Source organism: Anser brachyrhynchus (assembly GCF_964034855.1).
Source record: "Anser brachyrhynchus genome assembly, chromosome: 7".
Classification (NCBI taxonomy): domain Eukaryota; kingdom Metazoa; phylum Chordata; class Aves; order Anseriformes; family Anatidae; genus Anser; species Anser brachyrhynchus.
The window spans coordinates 29,368,127-29,394,792 of NC_137701.1; the positions used below are offsets into that span (position 1 = coordinate 29,368,127).

Here is a 26,666-nt window from a genome sequence, read left to right on the forward strand (position 1 = left end):
AAGTCTCCGGGAATTCTTTGTATCTGAGATTTGCAGTTTTTCTACTGTTGCCTTCCTTTGGACTTTTTTTTTGGGGGGGGGGGGGGGGGTGGGGGGGTGGGTGGTGTCTTTATCTGTGTTTTTGTTTGCTTGCTTGTATAATTTATTTATTTTTTTAGTGGACAGATAAATCTGTAAGGTATATTGGCATTTTCTATTATCTTCTCATTTTCTCCTTTGACAAAACTAGTAGAAAAAAATGTTTCCTTTCTTTCTATTTGTCTTAGACCATAGAGAATTCTCATCATAATGGAGGGCTTAAGCACGTCCACAGATAACTTTCTGATGTCTCTTTATGCTGTGTTTGGTGTACAGATTTTTATATATTTCCACTGAAAATGTGCAAAGACTTGAACATAAACAGTGTCTTCTGATGATGAGACCTGTGTGTGTAGAGACTACGCTCCCTTGGTTGGAAAAGAAAATGCTGAAATAAAGTTTTTGGCAGCCCATCTGGCTGTAAAGCTGTTCAAAATGGTATTAGCAGTTCAGTGAGAAAACACCACTGGCTTCATATAAAAAAGGAAAACAAAACACGTTGATTTAATGCCTTGAACAAGTTTCATTAGGAAACATTGTCCCTTCATCTCTTGTCATAGTAAATTCTGATTCAGAAACTGTCCTTTTCCTGTGTACAAAAGGAGATGGAGAGCCTATGGTTTTCACTTCTTTTTCAAGTGAAGAAGTCAAAGTTGTGAATGGACTTGTGAACAGGAGCTGTGATTCTGCTTTGTTGGGAGTGTGGTGTTTTGTCCTACACTGATACATTGCAGTAACAAGCTACAGTGTGATGCTGCAGTGGCTCTTAAGAAACTATGTTGTGGTGGTAGTGTTTTTATTTATTTATTCATGTGCACTTGAATAATGCATTTGAATAATACAGTCAAATTTCACTTTGGCTTTCAGTTGTAGAAAACGTACTTCACAGGAGATTCTATGTAGAAATTCCTTTTGATATCAGGAAATCATGACAAAATTTTCAGTGAGCTCTAGGAACGTAGAGAGGCAATCTTAACTTGTGTATAGTAGTACTATAGGGGTATTTGATACATAGAAGAAAAAAAGAAATTTAATATTATTAACTTGAAGCATTGTGCTCAAGACTTGGTAGAGGATACTGCAAACATCTCATGCACAGTTGAAGATTTGTCCTCGTTTGCTTGCTGAGTATTAAATAAAAATAAATCCATCCTAAATATGTAATGTCAGACTCTTGGCTGAAGTAATTGGAATGAGGATGGAAACAAGTCAAGCTGTGTTCCCAGCATTATCACACATCCTTGACAAAGATGTGGAACTTTATTGATTTTTTTTTTTATGTGATCCACACTTAGGAACAGCGGCATCATTATTTAGATGGTGAAGACATATTCAGAAGATATAACTGTACATTACTACTCTTGCCTAATTCTAGTTCCATCCAGCTTGAATGATTGAAGCTCTTGGTTGAAACTGGAAAAAATCTTGTACAGTAGTATGACAGAATCTCTTCCTTCTGTAGCGTGAGCTGAGACCAGAAGCTGCAGAAGTTTAATTTGTTTATCTCTGCATAATTTATTATTTAACCAAAGAAGTTACAATTAAATCTGAAGTAAGCCTCAAGTTATGTATCTCACTGCAGAGGTGAATTGTAATCTGGAACAAAGTGGAACGGTGTTTCTGATGACGAATGCCATGCATATTTAATAGTCCTCACTTAAAAGGTGACTAAAGCAGTATTGAGCTTGTAACATAAGTATAGAATGTTACTGGTATGAAAATACAAAGCTAGTTGTACAATAACTGCTTAAATATTGAAGCATGTTTTTGAAACCGCTTCCTGCAGGCCTTGTGAGTATAAGACAATAGAAATTAACATAGCATTTTGAACCTGATTATCGAAGACTAACTAAGAAGAGGAAAGGGTTTTCTAACCTAATTTGTCTGAAGGCAGGAGTGCTCCAATTTCCTTTCACTCAAACCCTCCAAAACCTCTATGGCTTTTGAAGGATTAACAGAACTTTAGTGCATCTTTGATACTTTTGATTTTTTTAGGTCTCAGTATCCGTTATTTTACCTCAGACTGACTGTTCATCTTTCCTCCCTGCAGGCATGCATATTATTAAAAAGTCTTTTTGAGATCTTCATCCAGGTCAGGTAGATCTCAATAGAGAAATGGAAATGTAACCTTTTTTGTTCTTGGTGTGATTTTTTGAGAACACCTCCTTTGAGCTTTTCTGATAAATGTCTTCCACAGCAATTACGTTGGAAAGGAAGGTGATGAATACAAAGATTTATTTTTTCTTCTATTCTGAAATTATCTTTAAAGCAATCAATAACAGTAATTAATGATATCCTCATTCTGTGTAACAAATCTATGCCTTTAAACCCATTTAAAACTTAATGCCTTCAACACAGGAGACTGAAAATAGGGATAAGTCAGAGCTGACACTGGTCTGCATCCCATTTTTGCCCAGTCCCTACCTAAGTGGTTAATTAAGTCAACTCTGCTATTACTTTGCCCAAAAACTAGATGAGGTGAGTCCAGGGTGGTGATGATGGTTTAGAGTGTTTTCAAGGCTGAGTCCTTAAAGCCTTGATCTTGCTCTTAGGAGCATTAATACTGGTAAGCAAAAGTTAATACAGTGCTGTGTTAGTTCAAATTTGTTCAGTGAAACAATGGTGAGAGTGGGGGAGGCTGGTCAGTGGGGAGAAGGGAAACCACCTGTACCTGCTCCAAATCCTTTTTCTCAGGGCACCCCTTGCAGACCAGCATGTGCAGGAGATCAGCCTTCACAAGGCCCTGCTTAGCTTGGTGCTAAGCCCCAAGTTTACCTTTTAGCCTTTCCACGGGGATACCAGTTAAAAACTGGCCTGCTACTTTTTCAGCTCCCTGCAAGATCTTTTGGGCAAAGGCAAAAGGGTTGAAACTGTCTCTCTGCTATTTTCTGCTGCATGCAATAATTGATTTCCAACATGAGCAAGGAGGAGTGGTCTGCTGGAAAACTGCTGAGGACGACCCTCTGTGTCATTCTTCCTACGGACTCCATTAAACAGGCTTTAATTTTTGTCTTGTGTGCTGAGTGCCCCAGGAGCTCCAGCATAACCAGTGATGGTGGGGCTGTGTCATGAAATCTTCAGCTTCACGAGGGTCTGATCAGGGTTTCATAAGCATCGATCATTCTGGCACTTCTCGGACTTTGTGACCTTTTGCTTATTAAAAAATATGCGTTAGCTATTCATTAAAACACCTTTAAATAGCTTTAAGTGTGTTCCTGAATTTATTTACTTCTTTGTAACAATGAATTGCTGGAAAAGTGCTCTTCAGTGAAGTAGCTCACTGCTTGCATCCATGTGTGTTGTGATTGGTATCATTATCTGTGTGAAGCTCTACTTCGCCACTCAGTGTTCACAGTGGAAATATTCACTGCTGTGTTGACTGTGATTAAGTGCATTTAATTCCAGCTCTGGCCAAAGGGGGTGTTTGTTTTGAACAATGGAACTCTTTAAAACTTATGAAATAAAATATCAATTGATTTCAGTTCAATTTGCACACCAGGATAGCTATGTTGCTTAAAAAAAAAAAAAAAAAAAAACCTCTTTGGTCAGCTTTGTGTTTAGCTACAAGCTTTAAAACAATTGAGATCCATGTTACTTTTTTTTAGCAGAAATACCTGTGAAGGCAAATACGTTTAAACTAGTTGGAGTTATGGTGAGGACACAATTTCCTGCATGTGTGATAACTTTCAGTACTACCAAGAGACAGCTTTTTATAGGCGTAGGTAATACTTGGTGGGCAGAAGTAAATCAGCAGTGAAAGGCAGTCTTTGTCATGACAAGCTAATTGTCAAGTTATGCAGGTGAATTTGCTGAAGAGTTCTCTCTGTTACTTCAGGGTGAATTAGTTACCTTGTGTGAGGACAGTAGGTTTTCTCTTGCCCTGCTTAATAACACCTGAATAAATTAAGGCAGTGTACAACCAAAAGCTAAAATGGAGCTCATCCTATAGGTCTGTTCAGACCAACAGGTGTTATTCTTTACAAAGAGAAATTCTGAAAAAGACAGTGTACAGAGCTCTGTAGAAGAATTTCCTGATACAGGTGCAGTCTCTTCAATGTGTGACCAAAGTAAAAGTGCTGTTTCTGCTGAAGTTTGCACTCAGTCATGTGATTTGAGGAAGAAAGAGTTTTGGTAAAATGTTAACCAGAGTAACCGTCTTTTGAAGCATCTCTGCTTCTAAAAGAGGGTAAAAATAGTAATGGAACGAAATAGCAATGATAAAGAAAAACATTTTATTGTATGCTCTTAGGAGGACGTTTTCACTCCTCCCCTGTTATCCTCCCATTTTGGAGTCAATTTATTTTTTCTCCATCACATTTGAGTTTAACTATTCTTGAGGCATTACTAATGAAACAAAACTTAAAAATGAAGATTGAATGAAAGGCTTAGTTGTAGGGCAGTGAAGGGGTAAATGCCTACTTCTTGAACCCTTTCTTATGAGGGCAAGTTAGCAAAGCACCTCAGGATTTGTGAATTGGATTGGTAAGTTTGTTAGAGCATGCTGAGTAGTAAGACTCAGGATAATAAGACATGTTCTGCTGAGAGACCAAGTACTTTGGCACACACATACTAGTTAGTAATGCATGGCTTTTCCTTAGAGCTTTTTTCCATGTGCTTGTCCTTGCATGTAAATCACATCCATCACCAAGTCATGCTTGCTCAGCCTAAAGGGACTGAAAGAAATTGGGAGGTGGGATAAAGAGGTGTATTTTCCTCTCAAGAGCTGCATTCACTGGGACTTCAGCACCTTCACAGTTTCCTAATAGTAGCAGCCGTAGTTTTTATTTCTAGCATTGCTTGAAACACTCTTGAGATGAACCTAAATGCTTTGCGTTTTGTTCATGTTCCCTGTGGCATTGTTTTTACTTGGGCTGATCCAAAGGTAAATATCAATAAAACTGGGCCTGACATCTCCCACAATAATTACCGTTTTCTCCCATCATGCTACAAGTACGATGTGCCCTGTGTAGGCAGGGCTGCACTGTATTTTACTATACGCTATGCATCGTCCTTGCATGAATGGATAAAAACAATGAAGTAGCAATTAGGGATGTCTTGTTTTGAGATATGACTGTGAAGCACATAAAAATGGGCCTTATATGCTTCTAGTTAAGGCTTCTTTTAGGAACAGCACTAGTTTCCGCATGGGGAAAACCTCTTCTTTATTCAGCTGGTACCTACTCTTAATGTACAGGCAAACCATATGTCTGTGCTCCAGAAAGACCCAGGACCTTGCAACTCTCCTGCCTCTTTCCATGAGAAAAATGCTCTTCCTGGCACTTAGAGGGTTTCCATTAGGTCTTTTTCAGCCCTAATTGTGGAGAGAAGTAGTGTAATAAAAAACAGTGAGATCTTATGGAAGGGGAAAGTGGTATTTATGTACAAAATATTTAAGCGGGTTGATTTTATGTGTTTGTACTATTACACTTTGATTTTATTCATAACTGTGTACTTGTAAGCATCAGGACAGGGCAAGTGCATCAGAACAGGCTGGCTTCAGAGAACAAGAGACACCATCTGACAACTCATTAAGTCTCAGAGGTGCCTCTGGATGGGAGTGACAAAGTAGTTTTTGGAAGACTATGGCCTTTACATACAGTCTTCCCACCCCCCTTTTTTTTTTCTCTCCCCTCATTTTCAATACAGTGGAGGTCTGGCCTCCTGGCTGACAAGAAAAAGGGTATGTGTGATATACTGCAACTACTATCTTAACTGTCCTCCTGCAGGGAGGATGCAGAGGCTTTGTGGCTGTGCCATAAGCAAGATGTTCCTCTGTTTCCCTGCTAGAAGCAGTGTCCTGGGAATAGGATCCTTTATTATCAGTGCAGGCCTCTTTTTTTTATTTCTCTTTGTGGTGCTTTCTGAGGCTTCACACATGTTTCCTTTCATACTTAATTCACACCAACCAGTAGATATTTGTGTTATTAAATTATGTGGTCACTGGGTAAAATTCCTGGCACAGGTATACCCTTTAATCTGCATATGGGTAACCTCCTACTATGAAAGAACAAGACTTTTCTTTCAAGCATCTAGAATGCTTATTAATATCTGAAAACTCAGAAGAAACCTAACCAAGCAAAAAGTAACCCATGTGTATTTTCGCTGAGCATGCAGTAAATTATTGATTCTGAAATTTATTTTTGGACTATTACAGCTTTCCACTGGTAACATAAAAAAATCTTAAATTTAATGTGCAACATTAAAATACAAACTGATAAAGCTAAAACACTTTCTTCCCCATGCTAAGCTGTGTTAAGCTGTATTGGTGGAAGGGAAGTCATTGGTATAAAGTTACCCTTGTGGATTTGTTCTAGTATAATACAATAACATACAGAATCCTAGCTGTAGCTATACAAGTAAAAGTCTTCTATGACAGGCACACGTCTTCTATTTTAACACACGTCTTCTATTTTAACTTACCCCATTTTAGATTTTGACCATTGCATTAGTTCTTATTTCTTTGTTTTCTCTAGAAATAATTTCTGCAGTATTTCTTGTTTAAACCTTTGCATGGAACTTGTCTTCAAGACACAATACCTGCAATAGCAGAGCAATTGAGAATAACACAAGGATTCCTGGGGGAAAGAAAGGGTGGAGTAATACATGCTATGATATTGTTAAACCTCTTTAAACTGTTCACATTAAAATCACCGGTGGAATCTTGTGTGACTTCTACATGCAGGTATACAGGGCTCATAATGTGATTTGCTAAAAATGTTGGGTGATTGATTTTGAGCTAAGAGACAGTGGATTTCAACAGTATGGTTACAGTTGTGTGTGAGTTCAAAAATCTAGAATTTGGGTATATGGAAAGAATATCTGGTGATGAAGATTTGCATTTTGGAGAATACAAAGCAAACTGGGGCCCATGTCTAATTAGTAATTAGTTCCTGGACTATGCTTTTTTGCCTTTTTTTTTTTTTTTTTAAATTCACTACTCTGTGAAAAATAGTTGGTTTAAAATTTTATTGCCTTCTCCTACATCTTGCTAGTTCCATGTGGAGAAGCATTGTATCCCTATTTGAAACAGCCAGTAGGAAAGAAATAGGAAAGATGAATTACCTACAGTATGTATTGGTTATGTTTAGAGTCCCTGGTTTTGTCAGGTGAGTGACTCAACATCATCAAGTTGCAAACAAAGGACAAAACAGACTTTTCAGTTGTTTGAAGTATTTAAAAATGTGATTTTCCTTCTTCTTCCTGCTGGCATGTCAGTTTTTTCTTCTTAATTGCTTAATATCTTTAGGTTTTGAAGGAGACAGATTTCAGTCTTTTCTCCTTAATTCCCTTTCTCTGTCATATTCAGTTCCTCCCAGAACAGCAAGGTTCAAGTTGTCAGGGAAGGAAAAAAAAAAAAAAGACTTGAGAAAAGCAGGAGGTGGCCTTTATGCTTCACTCTAGGAGAGGATGTGTTTTTTTATGTGAAAGTTGTTCTTCTTGTGGTGCTTTTTACTTTCCCCACTTCCAAAAAAAAAAAAAAAAGGATTAATGTGGACACTATTGTACTTCCAGTGGTGATCTGTGCTGGGATGTGACACTGTTTTGTTGGCCATACAATTCTGTTTATTGCATGGTGTGCTGAGGGACTGCTGAACTGCCCTTATCGTTGGTCTCCATATCTGCAGTTGACCTGACCTGTTGCACGCCCTGTGGAAGTACTTGCGAAGGGAGCAGGTTGCTTTGTAAACTTTTCTCTCTGTGACTAACTCTTTACTGCTCATTGTCTGGGCTGTGAGACATGGAGAGAATCAATGCTTTGTGGGTTAATGATGTGATAACACTTTGAAGAAGTATTGCCTTGGTGTGTTGTGGTCTGAGTAGTCTCAGAGCTCTGCAGGTGGGACTCAAGTCAGAGGTAATTCATCTTTTGAAGAAATCCTTCAACCAGTGTGTATTTTGCATTGTGTTTCCCTCTATCTGCCTTTCTATTGATGCTGGGGGTTAGCAGTTCTAGACCTCCTCCTTCTCCCAGAGTTGCACAATGTTCAGAAGCGAACCTTGCTGGTTTTGGTAGGAAAGAACTGACTGCTACTGATAGTGGTTTTGTTTTGCTTTTTTCCTCCCCAAAATAGCACCCAAATACAACATCAGCTTGACTTTAATATTTAAAATCTTTAAGTAAATCCTCCTTCCTCTTCATGTCCCTTTTTTTCTGGTTGTTTATCAGCAGTAGTACAAAGTCCGCAATGCGACACAGGAGTGCAAGCGTTTGGAGATCTTGACCAACGCAGATTCTATCAAAGAGGTGTAATGAGGTTCATGGAGATGTGCATGAAAAATATAAAGGGCTGAATCACATGCAGGAGCCAGTGTGACTTTTTTTTTCTTGTCATCTTATCAGCACAGCTTTACTTTGCTCATTTACATAGCAATACCATTCAGTGACTTGGAGGAATCTTTAAATAACACCTTTGTTAGGGTTCTTATGCAGGAAAAGCACAGGAAAGAACATTTTCAGAATTGCCTTTGGGTAGCTGGATATAGTCAGTGCTGACCCTGCAAATGTTCAGAGATGTAAATAATGGTTGGATTACAGCAATTCACAGAGCAGGAAGGAAGCACAAGATTGCACATGCCAAAAAAAAAAAAAAAGGTTCCTTGTGCATTTAAAAAAAACACTATAAATTCTTTTTTGTATCTTTCTGTTTTTGTAATTTGCTTTTCTCTTAAGAAATTAACATAGAAGTGTTTTTCAATTTGAAATAAAATAAGTCAAATAAGTTTTCCAATATTTTATTTGACAACAGTCTGCTGCGTTTGGTGTAATAATTGTGGTATAGAATTGCAGAACCCAAGTTATGCTGGAGGTTAAACAAAGTGATGCAACAGTTCCCTCCTCACCCCTTAGAAATGTGTAGATCTAGATATGGAGTGAGACTGTGTGTGATGCATTACTAGAGGTTTATTTCCACATCACCCACAACTAATAGCCTCTTGGGACTAATCACAAGTATAAATGAATCCTCTGAGATTTGTGCTCCTCTCTCTGGTAATATAATGAAGCCTGCTTTGAAATGCCTTGGTGCAAAAAGTTGGTGGCAGTACTCGATGCATCTAGTTCAGGAAATTGGACATCTGTGAGTCTCTTCTCTTACCTATATTTTATGGGGGTGTTTGCTGAGATATATAATACTACTGAGTTAAAAGAAGTTTTTTTTTTTTCTTAAAAAAAAAAAAAAAAGGCTTACTAGTGGTTAAAAAAGAAAAGCAGGACACAAACAGACCTAGTTCCTACTTGTGTGATCAAAAGACATTTTTCCTTGCTGAGGTCTTTGCTGTTCAGAGAAGTGTTACAACAGTAAGTGTCGCCAGAAGTCTGTCTGGACTATGTAAGGTGTGAAAAGCTTAATTATGAATGAGTACTCTCACTCTAGTCGGTGTGGAAATACAGAAGATAATTTTGCACCTGTCATATTTTCATGCTGCAGTTGGTTGGCTTATTAGCTATTACTTTCCCCCAGCACCAATATCCAACCTCCCTCCCCATACACTTCCAAAAATACTAACGTTGTGCTTTTAGTAAGGGACACTGCACAAGTGCTTCCTTGTGAGAAGTGGAGGTCCATGCAAGACTTCATGCCTTGTTTCTGAAAAATTTACCTTTGCCTGAGCAGAGGTTGCTCTGACCTGCCACTGAGACTGAAGGTTTCTGGATACCATAATTCAGAGGACTGCGAAGTAAACAAATCTCCTAAGTGCTCTAGGCTGGTTTCATACACCAAGTTTTCTGAAGCCCTTGAGGCATTTCAAGCCTCTTCTCCAATTCTAGCTCAGAAATAACTAGCCTTTATAGCTCTTACTGAGAAGTTGTTTTGAAAGGAGACTTCAGGTGCACTGCTCTAGATGGTCCTGTATGGAACCAGTGGCTTGGACATAGGGAATCTAAGACATCTGGACAGCAGAATCTAAGTCACAGGTAAATCTGACCATAGACTGGAGCTATACCTCTGCACCAAGGCTATGAGGCAGTTTGGTGCAGGCTTGCAGAGGAAAAAACTGATGTCTTTTCCAGGAGAAGAAAAAAAAAAAAGCCATTTCCAATTGGAAAAAATAAAACAACTGGGTTTCATAATTCACCAAAAGAGGTAGTTTCCCTTTTGGAAGAATGTAAACTGTATGAGACAAACTATCAAGCAGACACGCATTCTTCAGACGTATCTGACTACCTGTAGTTCTGATAAGTGGAACTAATCCAATTGATGTCTGAGATGCTGTTGAAGCATAAAGATTTTATGTTTGGGACATAGTTATGTCTGCCATGTTTTACTGCACTGACAGTATGAGTCAAGTTTCCAAAGGCTGCCAGTGACATGAATTACTGTGAAAGTGAGAGAGCATGTATGTATGCAGAGGTGACACAACATATTAAAAACAAACAAGCAAGCAAAGTCTGTAGTTTCCAAGAAGTAAAAGCAAAGCACATTTGACTCGTGTTGAAATGTCATGAACTTACGTGTATCTTGAAACAAGGAAACTTAATCAGTGTTTTTTTGTTGTTGCTTTAAAGAAAAAGGAAACAAAGTATGAAAGTTGTCCTATATTGAGCTTCTCAGACCAGCCGCAGGACAATGTGCTTTTATCTAATGTCTGATGCCTTTGATATTTGTGGAGGGGGCAGGAAGCCAGCAGATAAATTCTTTTGAATGACTTGTACACAGTTTAGCATATCTCCACAAGTTCTTGTTTGAGTCAATAAAACTACAGAATAGTGGCAGTTGGGCATTGTGATTATTCTTACAGGGTTAATGTCGTAGCTCTGAATTCAAAGGAGTTTGCAACTACCCATATGTGTCTCATACGTACTGCTTGGTAGGCAGGTTTAGTGATGGGGAAAGGCAGTGCTATTTAATACATTTTCCCCCTGTGAATTTTCATGATTCTACAATCTGTTAATAAAATTAAAAAGGGTATTTTCAAGCTAATTGTCATTAAATCTTTCAAATTTCAGAGAGGAGACTCTGAGTCTTCAGCAGATGGTTGGAAATGAAATGCACATTGGGGGGACCAGAGGCCCTGCCAAATCTGGACCTTGAACAGAGCTAGTCAAATAAACAGAAGTGAGACGCAGCAGGGATGGTTTGGAATAGGCTTTATTATGGCCAGAAAGCTTCAGGCTGTGAATGACCTAATCAACCTAAGCTCCAGACATGTACCTAAATTAGCTTCTACTCTACCATCCTCATAACACTCAATTTTGCTTCATTCAAACACTATACTAACAGATCTGAGCTCTTCTAAAAGTGAAAGGTTGTAAAGGTTCTGGCTTTTCCTCTTCTTATTGAATCTGCCCTATTCAATTCCCCTAATACCTGTATTCTTAATTTTCTCCTTTAGTTCCCCCCATTATGTTCCGAGACTCAGTTCTTGCACTTTCCATGCATTTGGTGAGTTTCAGATGACTGCTTCTCTGAGAACAAGAAAGAGAAGTAATGGGAGCAGAGCTGCTTGGTCTGGGGACTCTGGTGGGCAGTCCATTTCACAGTTCTTCCGAAGGGTTTTGTGTGACCTTGTTCAAGTCTGCTGTCTTGGGTGCACGTTTGCAATGTGGAGATAAAAGTAACATGCCTTTCCAGAAGGGGGAGGCATGCTCTAGGTTATATAAAGCACCACTCCAAACTGATCTCTTCCTATACGCATTTCCTATGCTGCAAGGTCCCTACTTCAGTTAGGACTGCTGTATGCTACTTGAATAATAAGCAAGCTTGGACTTGTCTCAGTTCATTTAACTAGGCTTGGCGTGTTTTCATGTGTGCCGCCCACAAACATTACCATGTGTAGTCCTGCTAGTACAACTGTCTGCAGGGAGTATCTCTGAATGCCACAGAGACACAGGCTTGTTCTGAAAATGCTTGTATAGACAATAAACAATAAAAAAAAAGAAGTAATGAGACTGATCATATTTAAGCATTAGCCAGGGCAACAACGAAGTGCTATGGGTGTCTTCCAGTTAATAACTAAGTGGTAAGAAGCATTGTGTTGGCAACTAACCTTTAAAGAGTGATGCAATGTGAAGTTTCATACTACGACAGCTTGTCAGTCACTGTGCTGTGAATAAGGTTAGGAAACTGCTCTAGCTTTATTTAAAAAAATAACATTATATATGGCCATGTAAACCTTTCTCACTTTTTTTTTTGTCGTGTATAGAAGATATAGTGTCATGGCCTTTGAATCAGTCTCTGCTTCACACCAATAGACACGAGCTTTTGAAATGCTTTTGTGAAAAGTAAATTACTGTTGAGAAACAGGGAGAGGTTATTTAGGCTGTTTGATGCGAGTACATAAAAAGTCACTTGGATTTATGAGGAATTATTGCTCTGGAATTCAAGGGGACGGGAGTTAATCTCATTGACTAGGTGATGGTTCACATTGCTTGAGGTAGTATCCTTAAGTTCTGGGACAACGTTATCACAGTTTTGGCATGAATTCAGTGGCTCACACAGCGATATGTGTTCACAGTATATCAGATAGTTTTCCCTTTGTCGTTCTGGTTGGAAGTGTCTGTAGTTAGAATGATTTACTGGGATTTTAATTCTCTTTACAATTAGTAGGAATGTTTGAGCCCACCAGCTTATATTCAGAGCCCATTGAAGCTAATGGAGGGGGAAAAAATCCCTTTGACCTCATTTGGCATTGGCTCAAGCCATTTGTGTCTGAAGCTGATGGCTTCATCAAAATCCACTTAACCTTCTAGGGATGAGTGTGTGACAGGGATTGTTCAGGTCATTCTTGAGCTTCATGGGCTTGCTGGAAGGGGTCGATCACTTTGCACAGTTATTCTCTTGCTTACCAACCTAGGTGAAAAGAGTAACTAGAAAAGTAACAAAATCTTGTGTGATATTTTGTACTGCCTCTAACAATATGTGATCTGATTTCAGTGTCTTTTGGGCAACATAGACTCTTTTAACTATATGAATCCTAACAGAAAAACATACCTTAGAATTAACCTTCTGACACGCTTCTTTTCTTTTTACAATTTTGAAAGTCCCCAAGCTGAGAAAACAAACATCTTCCCTGTAGCTATTCAGAAGTATTCCTGAATCTTCCCCTGTTTGAGCCATACTGTTCCTCTCCATTCCCCTCATTACTGGTTTACAGATTTTTTTTTTATTTATTTTTCTCTCACAAGAAAACCAGAAGACAAAGAGGACGAACACAGATACAGAGAAACTAATCTGCCCTCCTTAACCTTTCTCAAAACACAGGTGACATAATATGTTTCATCATCTCTTTAGCCTAATGCATTATAATATATATAAAAAAAATATGAGACAGCATATTAGAAACTTCTTCTCTCGTGGAGAATTAATTTTTCTCAAGCCCTCCTGCTCCATTCATTTTTTTCTTTAAGTTCAACATTGCACCACACAGAAGGTGGCTTTTCATGGTGTTTCTCCAGGTTATATCCCACCAGAACACTGAGAGAGAGCTCCATTATTCCTGAATGCAGTTTTTTATTGTAAGGCAGGACAAATATAATGAACCTACAAAGTGGATCTTATTTTTCTGCCCCCAGAGGTTAAGGGAAAATCTTACAGGCACCAACAGGAGTCTGAGTTAGGGTTAAGGTCCTGGGCAATCTGCTGTAGGGGACTCTGCAGCAGGGAGCAGAGGTACTGGACCGGATGACTTCCAGAAGTGCTTTCCCACCTTAACTGCTCTGTGGTTCTGAGTTTCAAGTGTGAATTTGATCAATGGCAACAAAAGAAGAGCTGAATGCAAAGTCCTCCAGGGCAAAATGAAGAGGAAGCTGATCTCTTGTGCTTTTTCATTGGGCTGCAGTACTGAGTTAAAATGACTCCAAAGGTGCTTGTGAGACTAATGGACATCCCGTTTCTTGGTCTAGAGCCTCTGGCCTGGATCTTTTGATATGTTCCTGGTCCATTTGATTAGTGCTAGTGATTAGCTACTTCCACTGTAGAAGGTTTTGTTTACAAAGCAATGTGCAGTGGTTTGGTGCGTGTGACACCATTAAATGTTAATGTGCGTTTTTCAAACGACGCCTCAAGGCTAGAGGTAATTCTTTGATCTTTAAAAAGCTTGCCACATAGGGGAGTAAGCTTGAATGTATACTTGTGTGTGTGAACACTTGCAGGTTATTAGATTTTAGTTTCAGGGCTGTAGGACTTTGCAGAAATGATTCAAATTTCAAAAGGTTCAAAATAAACATGAATTCCTTTTTATCTCAAGGGATTTAGAGGGGTATAAAATAAACCTTTAATGGCTTGAGCCCTGCTTTATTAATTGCTTTGCTGAAGAGATAAAAATCCTGTGGGAGTTTGTGTATTAAAATGGGATGTGAACCAGCAGAAATCTAAGCAAAATCTGAATTTGGTATAAAGAGAGTAAGAAATACACAGCTTAGTGTTCCTCTGTGTTTAAAAGATTATTACCTTAATATATACACTTTCTTTGTTTTTAAGGAAGTGTGCTTGGATTGAGCCATAATTATACGTAAAAGCATTTGAGTTAGTCATTCAGTATCGAAGGAGTAGGATCTGTCTAAACAAAATGACAAGCAATTAGGGAGCCTGGGGGAGTTGTCTATTTGTCATATCTGAAAATAAACTTATCAAATTATTACTCAAATTGTTCCAAGTCTGACAGCTGTATCTACAAAGGCTCCTTACAGTAACTTTGCAAAAATGGTTCTATTTTGTATACTGTTTTTGACAGGGGGCAGTGGAACAGAGTTCTGTCAGTTTTTCTGATTGTTTTTTTTTTTAATCAGGATTTTTTTTTTTTTCAGTTTCTATGTACAAAGTTCATCACAAGGAGGACTACTCATAGAAGGTGAACCTTTTTGCTTACTGGATGCAAAATGGTCTCTTTAGACAAAAAAAAAAAAAAGCTACAATCTTTAAGAAAGGTACCTGACTGCTAGAGTTCTGCTGGTTTTGAACTGATACATTAAGAATTTAAGTTGAAATTGCTATCTTGTTGAATTTCCTATTTCTGGTTTTTGACTTGCTTCTATATTTGTTCTGCTTTTTAAAATAAAGAATACCTGGTTTTATTTAATTCTATGTGAAAGAAATACTGCATTACAATGCTTTGCATATTTTACCTCTTAACTCTATTATTTGTGTTTGTGACCTTTTTACAGAATAAAGAAATTTTGCAAAACCTGGATGTGAATAATCCTGCTATGTTCATGTTATATCTTTTATCTCTTTATCTTTCCTTGTCTACGATACTATGCTTGTAGAGGTTACAAGTTTTCTCTCCCATTCTCCAGTCCTCCTGTATTCTGTGTTAAATCCATGAGAGCTCTTGGTGATCTATCTCTTTGAAAATATATTTGACACAGGAAACACTGGACGGGATCAAATTATCAGCATAATTTATATCGTCTGTATCTTTGTTTGCATGCAAAACTTCTAGTTGATTTGGGACAGGACTTGGAAGGGAGCCACTGATCAGGTGTGACAAGTGTGGCCTTGACAGTACCACTCTAGCTGGCTTCTAAGATTTCCACTAAAAAAAAAAATCTCAAATATGAGACTGTCAAATGCATTCCTGGATTCACACAGATTTGTCTGGATGCTGCATTCAACAGCATCATCAATGTGGACTGGGGGAAGGGTATGCTGAATATGGAAACATGACACAGGCTGCCTAGGGAAGTAGTTGAGTCACCATCCCCGAAGGTATTCAAAAGACATGTAGATATGGTGCTTAGGGGCATGGTTTAGTGGTAGACTTGGCAGTGCTAGGCTAGCGGTTGGACTTGATGATCTCCGAGGTCTTTTCCAACCTAAAGGATTCTGTGATTCTAAAGCACCTTCAGTATTGATCGAGGAGGATACTGTTTGTGTGTGCAAATGAAGTTCAGTTTTCAGTAGTCCCAGTGACTCCTGAGTGGCTCTGAGTTTTCTCCTGGAGTCCTCAGCTTGTCCTCTGAAGCTTTTTGCCCTTGTTTCCTTACATGAGTGAGAAACATCACATCCTCCATGCCCTCCAGCAGCTCTAGTATTTGATGGTGGTAGAAAGATGATGCTGCCATCACCCTCATGGTGTGCCTCAGTTAGGGACTTCTCTGTTCTTGTATTTGCTAATGTTTTCTGGTATACTTGTTTAGCATCCATGGGTGGTGAAAGAAACTCAAAGGTTGAGTAATAACTTATACATAACAGAAAACTCAATGACAGAACTGCTGAGGTGAGTTTAAAATCATGAACCGGACCTGCAGTGAGCATAAGGCTGAGTGCTGCGACCACTTATTGTCATGGATCTTGTTCAGAGCAAGGTATTGGAGCTGAGTGGAGCTTAAGGTTGTAAGCAAAGACCATAGCACATGGGTCTCAATACTGATCCCCAAAGTAATCACGAATTGTTAGAGACAAAAATCCAAACCTGTGTATGAACTCTTCTGTTTACTTGACAACATGTTCAATTTAATAGATCTCTGTTGCTTTTTTCCCCTCCAATGGCACTAAAAATGCCACTTTGATGGAGAGAATATGCTGCCCTAAGAAATGTCTGGCAGAAAATTTTCATCTTTAAACTGACATCAAAGCTGCATTCACCTTGACTAAGAATGGGAATTTTTAACTTTTTTTTTCAATCCAGTTCCTTATCTAAACCATTAACTTGCACAGAAGTCTTAAAAATGGGTATTTTGGGGCTAAATAAGGTGCTTTTGTTGGAGGTTATTGAGACATGAAATGATTACTTATCATCCCTTGAAATGACATTACATTTAAATGCAGTGGTACATGGGCATTTACTACTACCTTCATCTCTGTTAATCCTTGCTCACAGACTGCAAATTGAACATTCTCTCAACCTTATGGGATGTACGGAAATTCTCAGAGTTATAATTGCTTTTCAGTATGCCATCTTGCATGTTACACAATTTGAAGAGGTTTTCTTCAGAACAGAAAATGTTTAGTGAACCCCATGCTCTGTATTTTTTTTTTCCCCCTCTTTAATCAATTTTATCCATGAGTTCATCAAAGATTCAAAGGAAAAGTAAAAATTGAACTCACTTGACCATGATTGATTTGAAAATTCAAGGGACAACCTCTAGGTTATTGATGGCTTTTAAATTGCTATACATTGTTACCTGGGTATGCCTCTGAAACTCATCAGCATTCCGTGCCTTTGTTGTTGCTTCTGTTGTTTGCTTAGAGATAGAGGCTGTAAATTTAGATCTATGCAAAATAACCTTATCAGACAAAGGTATGGAATTGTTTGAAAGTCTTTGCCTGAGTGAATGAACCCTTTTCCATAGAGGTCCATAGGAAAACCAGAACAGAAAAATCTCACTTAAGAAAGCTGAGACCTGATAAAGTTTCTCATGTGATGGAGGGTACCCAAATTCATTGCCCTTCTGAACCGGTGTTTGGGTTAGAGGGAGAATGTGAATGGGACATCACGCTGATGCAGATACTCATGGATCTTGCTCCAAGGTGTGGGGGGAACTGTAGCACTGCACGGAAACTGGGAGTATGGGAACCCTTGGGAATCAGCGTACTTTGCTAGGGAAGCTCAAGGAGATGAGATTAATGAATGGTAAACTCTGCCTTAAGTTCCCTTTACATTTATTCCATTCATCAGGGCCAAGACTGAATCTGCAAAAGGAAACTCACCATGGTAATTGGATCCTGATTTTTGTTCTCGAAGGTACCCCTCGTAGTGTACCTCCGCAAAGGCACTACGAGGTAAGGGGAGCCTCACTTAAGGGTCCGTGCTTATGTGTCTCTGATGACAGGTGTGATGCTGGATAAGCAGTTGGTGTTGAGATGCTCCACTGAAGTTTGCAGCAGTGCCGCTTCATGAATGGTCAATGTGAAGGTCACTAAGTGTGTGAGGAATAGTATAAATGCTAATCTGCATGAAAGATTCAGGCAGTCTGGAGAAATAGAACTATATTTCTGTCTCCAGGTAGGATATCAGGTGGTGAAAGGTGCCATGGTTCTTAGATCACTGACAGTCTTTCCAAATTGGGCTAGGAAATGATTCTCCCCCTCCCCCCAGTGCACTCCTGTCACTCCCTACAAATAAAGCACTTCCATTTCCTGAATTGGTTTTCATGTTCCTCTCAGCATGCAAACTTATTTGCTGCTGTATCTCTACAGAAAGCCTTTTTTGGTCTCCTGCCCCCCACCCCTAAACTTTGTTCTCATTGAAACAGGTATTTACACTCCTATTTAAATAATTGTATTTAGATAACTTGGATAAAACTGCTCACCAGTGAATTCCTGAACAATCTTAACGCTGAGTACATCAGCAGAAAATCTGCCTTACCCCCTCTGCATTTTAATTTTAGGTTGTGCATGTGCCTATACTGAACTCAGTTCAGCTGCCTCTGATCTTTCTTGTATTTTTCCTCTAGTAATGAGGCTGGCAGCTTGCTGTTGAGTGCAGGTGCATTAACATTTCTGTTCGGCAAATACAGTGTTTTAATTGTACATATTATGGTATTTTAAAACATTTTTGTTTTGTTTTGTTTTTTGTTATCCATATTTTAATTGGCGGAGTCCTGAACTCTGTTTTCAGTTGTGACCTGATGCTTTTGAAGGTTGTATAGATGCTTTATAACTGTAAACTTTTGTAATTCTGTGAGTTCTGTCAAAACTTCTGAGACTAAAAGATAGTGTTGATTGCTGAAATGCAGTGGCTATTTCATTAAAATGCACAACTAATGAGTCTTATGTAGGCGAGGCTAAAAGGGATGTTTGTGATGCTGTGTGGCTATGACAAAGGGGCTCTGTGTTCTTGGATACTATTTTTTGTAATGTAGGAAATACTGCCCTGTGCTGACAAAATCTCTTGTCTGTTTTCCTGTAGAGGAATGCAACCTCTGGATATATCCCTTCAGTCCCTGCCTGGGCCACTTAGGGTGTTTGTCCACTAAAGTGTGTCACATGTTAAAAGGACAGACTTCAGATACAAAGCCTGTTCTGTCTGCTGGATCAGCTTTGTAGCTTTCTGATCCCAGATCAAAAACAGAGCACTCTTAATTAACAGAATTTCACAAATGCTAATGAAAAAGGCAAATAGGCTGAAGAAGAATTATTTTCTGTGAGTAGAAAGTAGTAAGAACCCCTGGCAACTGCTGTTACACCTGCTGAGAGTAAATCACAGCTTTGGGCAATGATACGCTTTTGCAGGCTTGTTCATTGGAATGCGAGTGCTCACAAGTGAGTCACAGCATCCTTTTTATGTATTTTTTTTCTTTCTTTCCATATAGAAATAACAATGATTTTGGTAATTGAGGATCTGACTATCCTCATATTCAGCAGATTTCTCTGATGGATTTGATGTTTATTGGCACTAGTTGATTCTTTTCTGTTTTAAAGGAAAAAAAAGTCTGGTCTAGTGAAGAGTGTATAGTATAGGATGAAGTGAATAGTACCTTCATTCTGCAGATGCAGACTTTATGTATCACCTAAACTGCATGGACTGTGACAGAGCTGGAATCATAGAACATCTGTTGCTGAAACATAAGATTATTTTTTGTAATTTTTGATGGTAACTGTTTTGTCAGATGTTTTTGACTCTCTCCAAACAAAGCGTTGCTTCTGTATTTCTTCTGTTCACTGGAGTTGCATTGATGATTCTTTGAAATTTTCAGTTTTGCTTTGTAAGCCCAAGTGTCATGATTGCGTTGTTCCTCAATTCCTACTTCATTATGTGAGTGGGAGTTGGACTGCAGACACTTGTTTCAGTGTAAATAAATACATAAGAGCAACTATTTAATAAGAGTTTTTTGAGAGAACCTTGCATTATTCAAAACCAAACTTGACCACTTTTTTGTAAGACTGAAAAATGGATCATAAAAGGATGCTCTATAAATACTCTGAATAATACTTTTATGTCAAGCTTTACAGACATATTAAAGAACACTTATGTAATTTACAGTCATTTGGGAAGAGTTCATGATTATCTAAACTATTGTTGTTTACTTGCACTATAGCAAGGCAAGAAAAAGAACACTGTTGTGTTGTTAAGTACTTTCTCTAGTGCCTTATATCTCGAAAAATATGCCATGCCTATCAGCTAACAGATGGAGTTCACAGCTGTGCGTGTGAGTATAGCCAGTCTCTAGGAAGGAAGAAAAAAAAAGAAAGAAAGAGGGGGAAAAAAGGGAATTTTCCTTTACAGAAAAATATTTTTCTGTCTTCATCTTCCCCATAATCACTTACTAAGATATCTATGGTAGTAAAGCCTAGTAACATGAGGTAGGCCCAGTGAGATGCTTTGTGTAGGGATTCATGACATGGATATCATCTCTCATTCTCTCCAAATCTGTACCTATGCTGTTTGTGCATCTACTATGTCTTTTGTGTGTCTGTGTTATTCCCCCAGCAGTTTACAGAAGCTTCTACTCCTTCTATACACAGAGACCTGCTTGGATTGTAAAGATTGAAGGTTAATTTTTACAGTAATATCCAAATACTTATTTCTGATCTTTACAAAGAGCTGTAGCTACAGAAGGAGGGAGAAAAATAGATGAAGTGTAAGACATCAGTTGTCACTTCTGAGCACTGTTGGAGACATTGTACAAAATGCATGTTTTATGTCTTTAAAACAAAGTATGCCACTAAATGGGTAATGCTAAGAAGAGTTTTATCTAGCCCATAAATACCAGTGAATCTTTTCAACGTCAAATCCCAGTACAGAGACGATTTACAGTTGCAATCAAAATGATGCACACAATTTAACTTCAGCACCATCTGTATCTCTGCTGGTATTTTAATAATGAATAAAATTATATCTTGGCAACAAAAGTCACACTTAAATAAAATACCTTTAAATTTCAAGCAAGGCCTCCAAGAGGAAGCTACAAGGCCTCTTATTTACCTTGAAATCTCCTTCATGTTTACTATAAAATAAATATAGACATATTTAAATAGCAAGCTGTGGACAAAAGGGCTGTATGATTTTGTGAAGTGCTTGTTAAACTACCTCTGAACCTTGGGGATTCTGGTACAGGCAAGGGTTTGCACAGTTGGTGACAAGCACTCCTGCCCTTGCTGCAGGACTTGGGCCTGGTTTGGCAGAGACCTCTGAGCCAGGCCTAATCCAGGAGCTCTTTGCTGTTGTGACAGTCCCCATGTACTTGAGGAGAAGCACCTATGGTAGGCAGTTACCTTCGCTTGAAAAGCCTTTTATTACCTTGGAATGATGCAGGAGGCATCCTCTTCTGAATTCTTTCAGACTCAATTGTGAGGCCTACCCACACCAGTTTGTGGGCTAAAATTATCTCTTTTTTTCCTTCTTCTGCAATTCGTATATTTTGCAAAGAGCAGCAATTTTTTCTCTGTAACAGCTTGTGTGCTTGTGTACCCTTCCTTCAGCTGCACTAGCATAATGCTAGCTCTGTCTGCTACTGTCTTGCACTATTTCCCACTATTTCATTATACTTGTGGTTGCTGCAATGTAGACCACAGTCTTTCTTTGGCTTCTCAAGGACTTTCCATTTACAGCAGTACCAGATCGTTGGTGTACGTAAGGTACTTATCATACCAATAAGATATCCTGACTAGCAGTATAAGATGTAGAAGTAACACAAGCTTCACAGTCGAAGATTTTCTGCACATTTGTCTCAGAATACAGCATTACTAAAAGCAGTTCAAATCCGAACTATGGGAAATCCATGGAGCCCAAGGACTGGTGATCTTTCCCTGATTGTGTCCTCTTCATCAAAGCTTTCATTAAGGAAATGTTAGTGACCTTTTTGGATGGCCTTCACAAGTGGAAATCGATGTGTTTTGTCCCGCTGACTCTTCAAGCAGACAAGGGAAATAGCAGCAGACCAAGATTGTTAACCCATCAAAGTCATGGCTGGTAACAACCCTGTGTGTGTTCAGGGACTGATCTTCCTTAAAAGAGGGCGATAGAAACATTAGCATGATGCCCTCTAATCAGAAATCTAAATTCCAAGTAGTTTCTTCAAGCTCGAGATAACATTTAGCTGCAGCAAGTTATAAACTAGATCATGTCATACTTAACAACACTTACATAAAATGTACTGGAAGAGTTAGTCAAGTTGTGCTGTACAGTTTCTGTGCAAAACCAATTTTGATAAAATATTAGTTGCCTTTCAGAAGCTTGCTGCACTTCAGAAGCATATGAACTCCTGTCTCTCCAGGATTTGGATACATTTCTCAATTATTTTTTTCATAATTGTCACAGGTGTCAAAGGCCTTCTCAAAATATAGAATTTAATCTCAAATATATGGGCAGAAGGCGTTTTCTGAAGTTCACTATTTTATGGATTATTAGGTAAAGTTGATAATATCTGGCATGTCTCACAGAAGCCCAAAAGTTTTAATGTCTAAATTCTAATTTGATGTGTTTGAAATCTGAACTAATGTTTATGTTTTTGTTTTAAAATAAATGTTTTTGGACAGAATTATAATATATGGGAAAAAGGGGGAGAGAAGACTTCTGTGTTTTTACTTGGAGGGAAGTTAAAGCTGCAAGACAGGAATCAAGAACAATAAACCAAACAACTTCATAATAGGTTGTTGAGTTTCTCTTTTTGTTGCTGTTGTTAATTTATCATGATTTTTAAAAATCAAAAGTGAGTAAAACTCAGAAAAACAAAGTCAATGAATATAAATATTTTTATTCCTTTCAGAAGCAAGATTGCTGAGGACAGTTCTAATGATATGCATGACATTGTAAATGCTATCCATAATTGCCTGTTTCTCAGAACTCAGCGTAGTCGAGGTCAACGTACATTTCTCAAATGCAAGTCAACATCTGTATTGCTATGTGATTTGCATGAAGAACATGGTTTATAGGTACAATTAGATGCTCTTATTTTTATTTATTTATTTTTTTGGTAGTTATCTGGTTGGCAAGGAATTGTAGGAAAAAAAAAACTAGACAGTAAATGATTTTCTTTCTCCAGATGTTTTAAGTAATTCTGTAGTGTGGAATGATTTTTGTTAAAGCCAATGTTTTCTATAGAAATATAATGTGATTGACTCAGAGAAAAAAGTTCTTATTTTTCTGACAAATTTCCAAAACTTCTGCTTTGTAAAGTGGAGCCAGAAAGTAGGAACCTGGGAGCAACAGGAATGAAGGCCTGTTTCCCTCACAGCAAATGAGGGAGACAATATCTTTTAAAATGTGTATGGCGGGAATCAGCATGTATTGGCTTTGCTTTTAGTTTTGATATAGGTCCTCTCTGACCTTGTATAAGCACAAAACACTTCACCTGTCTTTTCTGCACCATCAAAAAAAGAAAACATTGTAATAGCTTTGTCATCTTGTGGTATGTGTTGTTTTGGCTTTTCATGGAAATAGGGCTGAAGGGATGACCCTCACTCTGTGTGCACATCCCACCTTTTGAAACCCATAGCCTATTTCATCTAAGTTTTACAAAGAGATCTCACATCTGTTATTTCATGTCTGATAAGGAATATGCCAGAGCTGCCCTGCATACGACCTGGATTGTTGACTGATGCATTCTAAGCACTTTACTGTTTGAAATTTCATTTGGCACGTAAAAGCTGTGCCATGTCCTGAATTGTACGTCTGTATGTCTAGAGCTGTTATGTGCAACCTCTGATGTTGCGTGATTAGCTTTGAGGGAAGAGCAGAAGAGTGACCTTGCATCTTGTCAGAGTATTCACTCAAGAATCAGCTTCGCTTGGAGGCTGTTCTTGCTTGCAATCTGAAGTCAATCAGTTGTTGTTCTCTCATCTGTCGGGAGTCAGTCTGTATTTGTTCTAGTGCTCTTTGAACTATCTTCAATTTTTTAATGCTTTTCCTATATCCTAAAGCCTTAAAATTACATGTTTTATAGTTAGTTACGGACTTGGAGAAAAAATCTTCCCCATAGTGTCTTTTTCTAGAGACATCCATTTGAGGATTCCAGAATTTAGTGTGAAAATGTCATTGTAGCAGAGATACAGGTGAGTATGTCTGAAGACTGGAGCAACAGATAAAAGAAATGAAGGTAAAGCGCCTGGTAGGTAGATGAGCTAATTGTCACTTGCTGTGCTGGATCCCACAGAGATCCTGGGGAACACCCTGAATACATTGCTCTGAAATGGTTTACACTTGCTGCAGTGCTGAGACAGCTGGTGTCCCATAGGTATCCAATCATACCTTTAGGTAATGGTGAGAACTCACAGAGACTGTTGCTGTGGCTCTAGTCATGGACAACTGGTGGTATGCTGAGTTGTTGCAGTCCTTAGGCAACTGCAGGGAACTGAAGTGAGCCAGCAGTCTAGACATTATTTAAATGGAAATTTCTCCTTTATATTCAACCTCTATTTTCAAGTGGTACTGAATAGTTCTTATGACAATGACTGAATATCTACAACTAGAGAAAACTAGCTCATATGTGATAAGTAATGCAATTTTAATATTTATGTGATGGCATTTTGAAATGTAAATATGGTTTATTTGGTGCTAGCCGTAGTTTCATTGGTGTTGTTTCAAATCAGATTATCCTCTTCAGCTGAAGTACTTCTCAGAGACATTTCAGTCTCTGAACTTGCATGAAGTATACCAGCAAATTCTTGCTGATTTAACCTGTGAACTCCATGCGTGGTATCTTCCCAGAGCATAGTTTAGCTTAAAAGATGCTTGGTAGTTTTTAATGCATAATATTGGTCATATCTCCTCTTAAAAGTTCTAAGAAGGATATTCATGATACTCAATTCTGCCTCAGATACCCAAGCACAGAAAAGTCTGGCAAAAGAAGCTTTCTCAGAGGGTGACCAAGAGGAGACCAATACAGTTATCACCTGGAGGAGACTCTCCTACTGTTGGACTCATAACTTTTTCTGGACAGTTACGCAGCATAGAAACTGTTCCTTCTATCCCTCTTAAAAGCACTGAACTGATGTCATTACTACCTTAATGTAGACCTGTCGCTAGGACCTTGAACCTCCTTTGAAGAGGTTCCCAACCCCTTCACTGGATTTTATAGGATGCAGAAGACTGGGGGAGTACGGTGCCCTGATGTATTTGCCATTTGACATCTTTGTTTAAATCCCTGTTTAGGTCACAAGTGACGCTGAATTTAACAGGGTTATTTTAATTTGCAGATTTTCAAGTCCAGATGGAATAATTATGGTCTGACCTCTTGTGTACCAAGGGGCACTGCACTCCACACACATTTCTGCATTGCAGTCAGAAGTTCTCTTTGAGACTTAAAGGCTGTAAGTGATGAGGAATCTGCTCAGGACCTCAGTAATCTGTTTTGTTGGTTAATTATCCTCATGGTCAAAACACCAGTGGCATATTTGTCCTTAATTTGTCTAATTCATGGATCTCGTTAGGCATTTTTGCTGATGGTAACCTAACAGATGGAAAGGATTTCATATTTGAGTTTCCTTTTTGAGGTCCATCAGTCAATACCCTGTTATGAATTATATTGCTTACACTGATTTTGATGTAGAGCTGTTTTTAATTCAGATATGAGTACTAAATAAATACTTTGAGAACTAAATGTGTGTTTTCACCCTTCTCAATTACAGTGTTTTAACAAAATGGTATCAGGTTTGTTTAATTTGGTGCTTTCTGGATAAATGTGCTAGATAAAATCTCTTAGTGCTGCCATTCTTTAACTCCTCATGGGCTGAAATTCTCATCATCCCTTTCACTGTTTTGCATTAAATCCTTATCAGGCATCCTGGCTTATGTTTCCTTAGGCTACCTTCTCTGCCAATTTGTATGTAGTCCATTGTTCACATTCCTCTGTTTGGAGGCTTTCCAGTATTACAGGGCTTATTTAAATTCTAAACTGGTGGTTCAAATGTTTTAATCCAGTTTCTGGGCCAATAATTAAATCTTTATTTATAGTTTTCCACTTCTGCCATCCCCTCTTATTTGTTAATCCATCAGAATATTATTTTTGTACACATTTAGAAGACTAATATATCATCCTGCTTCTTTCAGAATATCAAATGGATTTATGTTTAATATTGTTTACACTCCATCATGATGATCATTTCTGCAATGTAATTATCAGTATAAAAATCCATAGTGGGAAATCTACTGCATTGAAGGGGTTCCTTCTTTATGTTTTAAGCTCTTTGGGCCATGTGCTGTGTGTTCTTTTGGCATTCCTCACCAATAATTTGTACTTTCCAACCATTTATTTGGAGTTGCAGAGATCAGCTTATTCGTTTTTCCCAGTGGTGTAATACTTGCTTCATTTCTACTTTATTTTTTTTTCCTGAACAACCTATTCTTTTTTTTTATTTTTTAAACCTCTCATAACTGTATATAAATGTAGAACTGAGCTAAATTTTTAAACAGTTTCCTTCTATTGTTCACATAAAATTTCCACCTACTTTTGCTCTATAATTCTTTTTATTCAGGGGAAATTCTCCACTTTAAAAATTCAGTTACATATTTAAATGACAAACCAAACATATTTGCATGTAAAGAGAAATTTACGTCTGCTTCAGGAATTTCCAATAGCAGGTTAGCCCACATCTGAGTCTTTGTGCAGTTACTAAGGTAGACCTTGATTTTACTTCCATGAGTGGGGTGATGAAGGAGTGATCCCTGCTGGAGAGGTGTCAGAGGCTGCCCATTCTTTCCATCAGATGGAAGTCTGTTCATGTAATGGAAGTTTCCCACCTTTTCCTCTCAGCCCAGAGTGCACG

General features: G+C 38.3%; 1 protein-coding gene across 8 annotated transcripts in view; it reads left to right on the forward strand.

The window, feature by feature from the left end:
- Positions 1-26,666, forward strand: part of CNTNAP5 (contactin associated protein family member 5) — a 289,841-nt gene that overhangs the window by 49,221 nt on the left and 213,954 nt on the right. Inside the window, exon 3 of one of the 8 annotated variants that reach the window (XM_080600797.1) lies at positions 14,825-14,868. The exons of 6 other annotated variants lie outside the window; for them this stretch is intronic. In XM_080600797.1, coding sequence (XP_080456923.1) covers positions 14,825-14,868 — 44 coding nt within the window. One more of the 8 variants, XM_080600799.1, reaches the window with a different exon arrangement.